This window comes from Drosophila novamexicana, unplaced genomic scaffold (assembly GCF_003285875.2).
Source record: "Drosophila novamexicana strain 15010-1031.04,08,12 unplaced genomic scaffold, DnovRS2.1 tig00004554-arrow-pilon, whole genome shotgun sequence".
Classification (NCBI taxonomy): Eukaryota; Metazoa; Arthropoda; class Insecta; order Diptera; family Drosophilidae; genus Drosophila; species Drosophila novamexicana.
Genome location: NW_020825051.1, coordinates 2,504,057 through 2,514,586, shown reverse-complemented (window position 1 = coordinate 2,514,586; position 10,530 = coordinate 2,504,057). Strand labels below are relative to the sequence as shown.

General features: G+C 42.7%; 1 protein-coding gene across 1 annotated transcript; it reads right to left on the bottom strand.

The window, feature by feature from the left end:
* Nucleotides 1–1,942: 1,942 nt before the first annotated feature.
* Nucleotides 1,943–3,314, bottom strand: LOC115769695. Its single transcript, XM_030714619.1, has one exon. The coding sequence runs from the start codon at nt 3,276–3,278 to the stop codon at nt 2,415–2,417; it is 864 nt and encodes a 287-aa protein (XP_030570479.1). The 5' UTR covers nt 3,279–3,314; the 3' UTR covers nt 1,943–2,414.
* Between the last annotated feature and the right edge of the window lie 7,216 nt (nt 3,315–10,530).

Sequence of the window (10,530 nt, the reverse complement as noted above, 5' to 3'; positions counted from 1 at the left end):
CAGACACACACACAGATAGAGAAGCAGAGGGCGCACAAATACAACAAAAAAAGCAGACAAAAGATGCAATTGAGTTGGTGAAGGGTTGGCCAAGAGTCCATTGCATGGCCGGAAGTGGTTGCAGCAACTTTTGCCGAGTGCCATTTGGCACACAAAAGATGGATGACGCTGAATGAGACAGACAAAGAGTAAGACAGAGAGAGAAAGAGAGAGAGAGAGAGCGAGAGAGAGCGAGAGAGAGAGAGCACTCAAGTCTTTTGGGTTCTGCGGAATATGTGGCAACGCCGCCGCCGTCAGTCGGAAGTTGATAATCAATGGATTGCTTTAAGCTACACCTTTTCCAACCAGAAACGGGCTAGACTGCAACCCGACTGACTAACTGGCTGGTTGCAAAGGCAACTGCTAATGAGCTTACGCATGCTTATGGCTAACTGGCACTTAAATATTCGTATAATCTGGCAAAAGAGTTGAACGCTAAAAGCCTTATGCATAAAACAATAGGAATAGCATAGTAGCTTAAAGCTTAAATTGTATTTAAAATCCGGCCAACAGCTTTTATGTGCTTTTCAAGCTGCTTAGATGCTCCGTGCGAGAAATACGCACGCAGCTAAAAGCCTTTGCCTTGAAAGATTGTTGTGAATACCAAGGCTGCAAGTCCAAAAACCATTTTCGGGTCAATGCCTTAAGGTTCAGCCCACAAGCCTGCTTATCGTATTAATGAATCCAGGTGTGTGTCTGAAACTTGCTTCACTACAGTTTTAAACATCTTCAACTCAATTTTTGATAAGCATAAGATATTTAATCAGTTCATTTTTCATATCTGGAGTGCTGAAACTATTGTTAGCAAAATATTAAACAGGCAAAAATGTTGCGGTTACTTTTAAATATAACAAAATGAAACCAACCCATAAAATTTGGTTCAGTTCAAGCTTAGCCAACTTAGCCAACTTAGCTAGTTGAGGGTTCGATTCATATATTTTGAAATTTAGCTTCCAAGTGCCGTTAGCCTTCGAACTGGCCACTTATTAGGGGTTAGCCCAGGTAGCCTTGGCAACTGTCGGTTTCTCTTCATCTGCTTGGTTCTTTTCTTCGTGATTATTTGCATTATGTTTTCTGTTTGGCTACCATTTTAAATGCCTTTTGTTGGTGTATTTGGTTTAGTTGACATAAATCTTGCTCACTTTACAACAGACCCCACCCTGCCGCCCGCCTACGCCACGCCCTTAAATGGCGTTCTCGTTGACATTTTATTTAACATGCATATTTTTATTTCATTTTGCCAGAGCGACTGTCAGCGCTGTGCAGAGAGATTTGAGACAGTCCGACAGTCAGACGGACAGACAGACAGGAGCGACATTCAGCCAGCGATTTTTGCATTTGGCGCTCTTAAAAAGCTTATACAAATTACAAGGGAAACGGGCGGGCTGGCAAGCTGACGGGCTGCTTGGCATATTTTTTTTTAGGGGCGTGTCAGCTTGGAGAAAGCAAGAAAACTTGGAAATTAGATTTTTTAATATTTTATGCAGTCATCACAGCATTTTGTGGCCTTAAAACGCAGACATACACAATATAAAATTCATGCAAAAATTTCTATATATAAGCATCTCGTATAAATGTGTGCGTATATAAATTGTATATACGATATACAAATATTTCTTTGAGCATTTTCATTTGCATATTGGAGCATGTTTAAATGCTTTGCGCTTTTCTAATTTCATGTCAAGTTGACAATTTGGGCAGTCAAATGCATGAAATGGATATGTGACAGCAATTTCTGGAAGGGCAGAGGATGGTTTTCTACGCCTGCCAGACATACCATAAATATAAATGTCGTATGTCTTGCGTGAATGCCTAACTTACTGCTATATTCGAGAGTTTAGCTTAAATTTGACGCATAAATTCAAATAAAAATTGCAGAAATTTGTATTTATGGTCTAGCGATGATCGTTTGTTGTTTTATTTCACAAAAAGACACAAACCTTTCCTTTTGCTTTTACTATTGGTTTCTCCTTTGCAGCTGCTCTGGTAAAGTCATGTTAAGTCGTGTTTATTTCTCAAACAGACACGAGCTACAAATTGTAGCATGCTACAAAGACATGCATTTTCTTTCAGTACACAAAATTTTGTGTTATTGAAAAAAAAAATATAAAGACTGCCTTCTCTTCTCTGACTGTCTTGGCTAATTCGTTCTGTGTCGTGTTAGGTCGTGTGGATTACATGGCTCGTGTTCAGTCGTACTGTGCTGTAATTATTTCTCAAAACTACATGTTTACACACGCAATAAAATCGTGAAATAAAAAATATATATGCTCGGTAAAGTCGTGCTGAGTCGTGTAAGTTCAGCCGACTCGTGTGCAGTCGTGTTTATTCGTGCTAAGTCGTAAAGAGTCGTGTTGGGGCTTGCGTCTAACAGCTCAGCGTCTAATATTCTTTTCGTCGTCTGCAGCAACATCTTCATCCTCATCTTCATCTTCGACATCTTCCTGCAGATCACCTATCGACTTAGTTTGAGCCAAATCTCTCTTTGGTTCTTCATTTAAATCATTAGGCAAATGGCGTGTTAGCTCATCTTTGAATTCACGTATGGTGATATCAATTGATAGAGTTTGTGATACATCATGACGTTCAGCGTTCGCCCTGTTGAATTCTAACATCTCCTGGCCACCAGCTAATTGGCGAAACCATTTGGACTTGCCGCGGAGCCAATAGTCAACTTTTTTGCCCAGAAAATATATATCTGCCGTTGTTCTGGCCAGGCTATCAAGCTCTTCGTTGGTCATTTTCTTAAACGAATCATCCCTAGCGGGTGGCTCTGTGATAATTTGAATGGGGTGCAAGTCCGCATTGGGCGTCAACTTGACAATGAGATCGAGCAACAGTATGGCTTGCAGTAGATATATAGCTCCAGTAACAATGCATACCACACTCTGCCGCTTGCAGAAGCCGAAGAATACATGATCCAGCTCCTCTTGCGGACCCATATATTTCAAATGAAAATCATTTTCCGCATAGTTCATGGACAGCAAGGCACAGATGAAATGCAAGAGCATGCCGGAAAGGCTTATAAACATAGCCGGATGCAGCAGAGTGCGCTGCCCGCTTATGAGCCGTACCCAACGGATGAACGCAAGGAGCAGGTAGCCGACAAAGGTGCCACAAAAGAGCAGACAGTGTGGCATCGGCTCCGCAAAGTGCAACGAGGCCGCGATGTGAATAGCCATGCAGATCGATTCGAATATCATCTCCAGAGCCCTGAAGAGCAGCCAAACTTGATTCATTTTTGGTGAAGAGAACGATGACAATTGACGGCAAAATCAAAGGCAACAGTTGTTGTTTTGTGGCTGCCTCAGAAAGCAATTCAATTTTGAGACTGTGTCGTGCACGTGAACGCCCCCTAATACAAAATGTGATTAGCAGGACATTGAGGACTTCATAGGCGTTTTCAGATGTGCCATTTAATGCCTGGAAAACTCAATGTCAAGTCGGGTAATTTTCTTTAATGGCTTTTCATTTTGTCGATAGTGACACTTTCAGTTGTTATCACTGGGCCGTAAAAAAAGGCCCAAAGACAATTACAGGCTTACTTGCCTAGAGGAAGCGGGTTCCAGGAGGGCAGAGGGCAGAGGGCGGAGGGGGGGGGGGGGGGGGGACAGCATTGAGTGCTAAACAGGAAATGATTTTCTGTGCTGCTCTAAGAACTCTAAGAACGGAAAATGGGCGCGCCCTACTTGGTAATGAAATCATGAATTAGATTTGAGCTCGAAAATTGTTATTGTTTTCGGCCACATCTCACTCTCTCGCTCTCGCTCTTGCTCTCGCACTCTGTGGCTTAATGACTTTTGTGGCTGGCTTGCATAGTACTTGGTCGGGTCTGAAAGCAGCCACTGTGTGGCGTCTGTCCAGCTGTCTGGCATATTCCCCAAATGTCTATAAATCCCTTTTAAATGTTTTTAAGCTTTTGTTGGACATTTTCAGCAAAATAGCAGTAGCTGACTACAGCAGCAGCAGCAGTAGCAGCTGTAATGTGCGCCTGGTCTGTGCCACACACACACACACACACTCACACTCAACAAAACCAAAAGGGAACAATATTAACGTGTCAACGAGAATTTATGTTTACCGCAACTGGACAACTTTCAAAAGCAGCTCCATAGATCCAACATCCTCGCCGGCTACTGCTCCTGCTGCTGCTGCTGCTGCTGCTGCTGCTACTCCGGCTGCTGCTCTGTGCGGAAGTGGCAGCAAATGCTTTACTGTCTCGCCAGTTAACATTTTTTGCCCCATTGTTGCTGCTGGCCAAGCGTGGCAGGAAAGAAAGCTGCCTGCCCCTTCAGCATTGGCACACATATGCAAATGATCCATAAATATCAACACTTTGCACACACACACACACACACACACACATAAAGCACGCCAGTGAGCGAAAGGGACAGATAGAGAATGAGTGAGTGGGGTTGAGTGTGGCCAACGCCGTTGAGAAAACGGTCAGCTAAAAGTGGCCAGCGATTTACACAGCATTTCTCGCACTATCTATCTCGCTCTATCTGACCCGTGTGTGTGCATGTGTGTGTATGTGTGTGTGTGTGTGTGTGCTTATGGTAATTGTGCTGAAAACTTGAAGCATTTTGCGGACTGAAACTGAGGCAAAGGCCTCAAGAGTGGACGCCATAAATAAATTACATTTGTTGCTCATTAAACGTTGAGTGGCCAAATGGCCGCAATTTAAAGTGTGGGTGGCGTGAACAGGCGGTGGGCGGTGGGCGGTGGGCTGGGACGAGCTGGGCGGTGGTAAGGGCTGGGGACTGCGGACTGGGCTCTACTTGGCTTAAGCGCAAAGGGTTGCAAGTTTGTTAGCCCGCAGCGAGGATTTTAATGTGTGTGTTTATCCATGTGTGTGCGTGTGTGTTTGAAATAGCATTGATTTAAAGCAGAAATTCACTTAAGTCCTGTCAGTCGCTCAAATGTAATTAAGCCTGGGCATGAGTAATGCGACTTAATCATTGGTTAATAATTAAACTTTATTGTTGTTGCAAGTGCGAGTGAACAACAATTGCCACGCATTGATTCTACAATGCATATGCTCACTTATTATTGCACAGTAAATCCTGTACATTTTGAAGTATTCATATAAATTTTTCTCATAGCAAAAGCATTATTTTTTATATAGATACTCTTCTATAAGATATTTCAAAATATATAATGTCCAATAATAAAAAATAAATCCAAAACCTATCTAGAGAACATAACATGCCCCAAACTTGAAAACAATTTATGCAAAAAGATTGAAGTCAAGGAAAAGCATATTTTGTTTTCAATGTGAAATCTGAAAATCGGATTCAACTTGAAATATAATCTAAATTTTTAAATCCCAATAATTGTTATTATTATTTAAAATTGTACTCCTTATGAATGTTAGCAAAAGTTAAGCAAGTTTTGGGCTAAGGTTGAAAAGTTGAGGTTCAAGAATGAAGTTTTTCTGGCAGAAACAAGTTTTTAATGCTTGCAAGAAAAGTTGGTCTAATTATGGCTTAAGAAACTGCAAACTACGCATCGCTAGGCTGCTGAAATCAACACCTCAGCAGACACACACACACACTCACTCCAATACATACGCACACTCCAGCCGTAAATTATGCCAAAAGTCTAGCAAACACAGGAGTAGAGTAGAGTAGAATAGCAAGGCCAGGCTAAGATGTGGCTCATCAGGTGCTGGTATAAGCCGCTGATATAATGCCTTATTATCATTTAATTGAGCAGCCAAGACCTTCAAACAGTAAACTGCTAAACAGTTTACACAATTCTGTAAAAAGGCCACCCCCCTCCGCCAAACCCCTAAAAAGTAGCAACAACAACCCCCAGAAGGAAGAAAGGAGGAAGAAGATGAAGCGAGAGAGTATTTCACGGCTTTATGACAGGCAGGCAATGATTATAAACCGGCATAAATTTAAATTGAGTGTCACTAACTGGGCCCAGAGATGGGCCCTGCGGGCAACTGGGTGGCATTGTAGGCACGCCCACTGCGTAAACAAGCCGCACAATGACCAGAAAATAACCGAAGCAGCAACAAGAGTTGCGACAAGATGTGGCAGAGCGGAGCGCCCGAAAAAACGGAAGCCAAAGCAAACACAATAACAGTAAGTGGAGCCATTTTTGGGGCAGTGGCACCGATAAAGAGACAAGCCCAAAGCCGAGTGGCAAAGTCACAAGCGGGGGTGTGGGCGGTGCCAGGGGCAGGGGCACTGGCTGGGGCCGGTCCGGGCTGACTGGCTGGCAAGCTGGCATGATGCTGGCAGGTCAAGCAGCGTATAAAATTCATAAAATATCCGCACTTAAAAACGCTGCTGGCCAAAAAACTAAAAACTTAAAACTCAACCAAAACGTACCGAAAAATATCTTGATTTTATTTTATTTTTCATAGTTCTTCTTTTATTTATCTAATTTTTTTTTTATATTTTTGGGCAGAGCAAACAATTTGTGCGCTGCCGCAGCTGCTGTTGGTAGCTGCTCCTTGGGCAACGAATTTGTGTGCTGTTGGTGCTTTTGTCAGTTGCACATGCTACCCAGGCCGGACAGTGGGCGTGACCGCACTTACACACACACACATACACACACAGGGACACATACACAGTTCATTATGCTTCATGTATATTTTATGGGCTGCCTCTCGAATGCATTTGACCAAAATGTGACAAAAATGCAGCCATTATCGAGTGTTAATATTTATGAGCTATTTGTTGTTGTTGTTGCTGTTATTGAAGTTATTATTTGTTGCATGTTATTTAAATATTGTTGACATATTGCACTTGGCAACAAAAATATCAATAACAAAGCACCAAGTGCCGCGCCACACCAATCAAAATAACAACAAGAACAACAACAGCAAAAACAAATCAAACAATTGGCAAATAATTTGGTTTCATTTTACATGATGGTCACTCAATTCTCATGCACACACACTACACACATATCCGAGTGTCCAGTGGGGGTATCAATACATACACACACACACACACAAGCACTCAACAACCTGGCAAACAGCTCGGGCTAGCACTTGATATGGGGTTTCTGGGGTAAGCTATCAAAATGCTGTCATTGTTTCAAATGCAAATCATTGGAAACAGGCCACTAAACACGACAGTGCCAAGTGGCAAGTTGGCAGCGGGGCGTGGCTCAACGGGGGGTGTAGGGGCTCCGCTGCGCTTGTTTGATTTATGCCCGTTGTGCATGTGCATTTAAGTGCAAATTGCAGCATTGTTGCAGTTGTTGTTGCTATTGTTGTTGTTGTTGTTGTTGTTGTTGTTGTTGTTGTTGTTGTTGCTGCTGCTGCGCTTCTTGTTTTGGCTGTAGCTTCTGCTCTTGTATTTGTATATTGCATTTTGTAAACATTTAATATTCCAATTATGCTGCACAATTCAATTGACAATTTGCCCAATGCTAATGTCACCACAATGCGCCGAACAACAACCGGAATTGCGTGCGTGTGTGTGCGCAGCGATACAATAATTTGTAGCATACCTTTGGGTGCTGTTCGAAAATCACATGTGTGCGGGGCGAAGTGCAAACTGCTGCAGCTCCCGGCTCCCGGCTGCTGCAAAGGACATTCATCACATAACGGCATTTATGTGCGAAATTCACTTAGCCAACGTCCAATTGCTATTAAACATGCAAATTGAATTCGCTTAATTAAAATGCGTTAATAAAATCCACTACGCTCCACACAGAGCAGACAACAGCTGTGGACTGCATGTTGTCTAAATCTAAATGTTATAGCCTAACAGCTGCCCCTTCTGATTGGCCTCCATTAAAATTATGTTAAGTGGCAGCTGTTATGCCAATTTATGGCAACTTAACATATGTTGTGTGAAATTTATAGCAACTTTACAGCTGTAGCAATAACATTACAGTTATATGTTATTTAAAAGCGCTGCTGAGGTCTTACCCCTGCTTGTGGAACGCATGTTAGACAAACTGTTCCCAGTTAAAGGGGTTGGTTAGCAGCATACGTTAAGGCACTGTTAATTGTTAGCCTGAACAGTTAAAATAAATATTTAATTAATAATAAAACACAAATTAAATAAATTGAAATTAAAAAACAAAAAAAAAAAGAGTAGAAAAGAGTAGAAATTTACGTAATCAAAATAATTAAAAATAAAATGTGAATAATACGAAAAAATGAATACAAAGTTGTGACACGTTTTAAACCAAGAAATAATGAAATTGCCAGCTAATTTAAACTAACAAAGAATGAAAGAAAAGTTAAGATTGCAAATAAGAAAAAATTACCAAAAAATAAGAAGAAGGAAAGATAGCATATGTAACCAGAACTCAAGTTGGATTTCGTGCATTGGTAAGAGCTGTTGCGGCTGCTGCTGCTACTGCCGCTGCAGTTAGTTGTCAGTCGTCAATTACTGCGCACATTTGTTGACAAAGTCATTAGAAAAACTTGTTTAGCTAAAGCTAGACCAAAGTCACGCGCATACCACGCCCACCAGCCAGCAGCCAGCAGCCATAATTGCAAAAAGTATTCAAGCAAGCGGCTGCAAAAGCAGCAGCAGAAGGATGCCCAGGATACCTTTTCGAGAGACGGTACGGGCGACGGTACGAGGCTCAGGCTGACTGCATTTCGAAAATATTTGCTTAAATGCCGCAAACCAAAACTCACATAGTTCAAGAATGAAATACGAAATATGCGCCGCACACACGCACACCCACACCCACATCCACACACAGGCCAACGCACACAGCTGCGCTCAGCTCACGTACATGCCAACCAGCCTGCTTTAACCCAGCCCAACCTCCCTTTCCCCTGCCTATACTCTTCCACCGACCCTGTCAGAGCGGTAACCGCAACACAAAACGCGCTGCCAATGCGCCCGCGGGCCTTGGCAACTTGGGATTGATATAGAGCTTGGGTGCGGGTGCGGGCGGGGGCGGGGGCGGAAGCGGGCTTGAGGCCGTTGCGGACGCTGCCAACTAGTACGCGATATATTGATGTGCACAAAATATGCCAAATATCAGTGAGAGGGGGACGGCGTGTGCGGTCGCGTAGTTGTGCAGCAATTGCAACAAGGATGCCCGCCCATGCACTTTACATGTGTATGAATTGTGCCCTGTGTGCACGAGTGTGTGTTTGTGTGTATTTGTGTGTGTGCAAGTTGCCAAATCAAGCGCAAGCCCAAAAGTAGCAACAAATAAAATTTTATGCGCTCTGCAAAAAAGTTTTTCTTTTGCATAATGCCAGCAACAACAACAATAACAAAAACAACAACAACCAACAGCAATGGCAATTTTCATGCACAATGCAAAAGTTTCGATTTTATTGTTAGAGTGCGAGTAGCTAAACGAGTGCCTGCCGACGGGCTGGGTCTGTGTGTGTGTGTGTGTGTGTGTGTATGGCTGGTGGGTTAAAAGGCGCTGCTTAAGGGGGCGGGGGCTTGTATACGCTGTCTGTTTTCTGTTTGTTTTACATTTGACAGCAGCAGCCGTTGTTGCTGCCGTTGCCGTTGCCGCTGCCCGTGCCTCATGGAGAGCCAAAATGTGTGTTTTGTGTACTTTGCGATAATGCAATGCGACGCCAGCGTCAACGTCTACGTCAACTTCAACGTCAGCGTCAGCATAAGCGCGTCCAAAAGTCAAAAATTGTTGCAAATACCATTTATTGTATTTACAGCGCTCGCAATGTGCATAAATGTTGCACAGCAGCGCAGACCCAGCTGGCGGTCGCGTTACGCATACGCCGCGTTGTGCGCCGCCAAGCCAACCAAAGGGCTCACAAATTTTGATGGCGCTGCTGATGGCGCACTTTGCAGGCTCAAGATGACATCTCTGTACGTCAAACGAATGTGCGAAAAGTCTATGCGGAAATTATTGCAAATATAATAAGAAAAAGTAACAGAATTATTTTGACGTAAGTAAATTCAGCTAGAAATTCATATTCAAATGCGAACTATTAGAAATATATATAATTTATAAAAGACGCTGATAATATAAACTGAAAAGCAATCATTTATTATGCTAGAGAGAGAGAGAGAGAAAGAGAGAGAGAGAGAGAGAGAATCAAAAGTCTTTCTAGCGATCTTTCTTGGCAAATCAACAAGGTTTTTCAAATAATGTATCCTTGATAAACTCTTTATCTTGCTTCCGTTGCGCCCACGTTTAGGTTGTTCAATACATAAATTGGTTAGATTCAACTGCAAACTGTAATGCGATACACTCCGATGATCAATAATCATCTGCGAGTCTTTTGGCAAATTACGTTTGAGCCGTAATCACATTAGATAAGGCAATTGTGGGTGGCCTTTGCCTGGCAGAGTGAATTAGAATACAATCACCGAGAGATAGAGATAGAGATAGAGAGAGAGAGAGAGTGAGAGGGAGAGAGAGAGAGAGAGAGAGAGTAGTTCTATCTATCTATAGACCAATTCATATTAAAGTTAACTTAACTCATTTGTTTGCCAGCCACGACCCCAACACCAACCCAACGCTCAATGCTTTCCGGGCAAACAAATCGCTAGCAATTTAAAGCGTGCT

Coding starts and splice junctions, on each gene's coding strand:
- LOC115769695 (XM_030714619.1), bottom strand. CDS start 3,278: ATGAATCAAGTTTGGCTGCTCTTCAGGGCTCTGGAGATGATATTCGAA.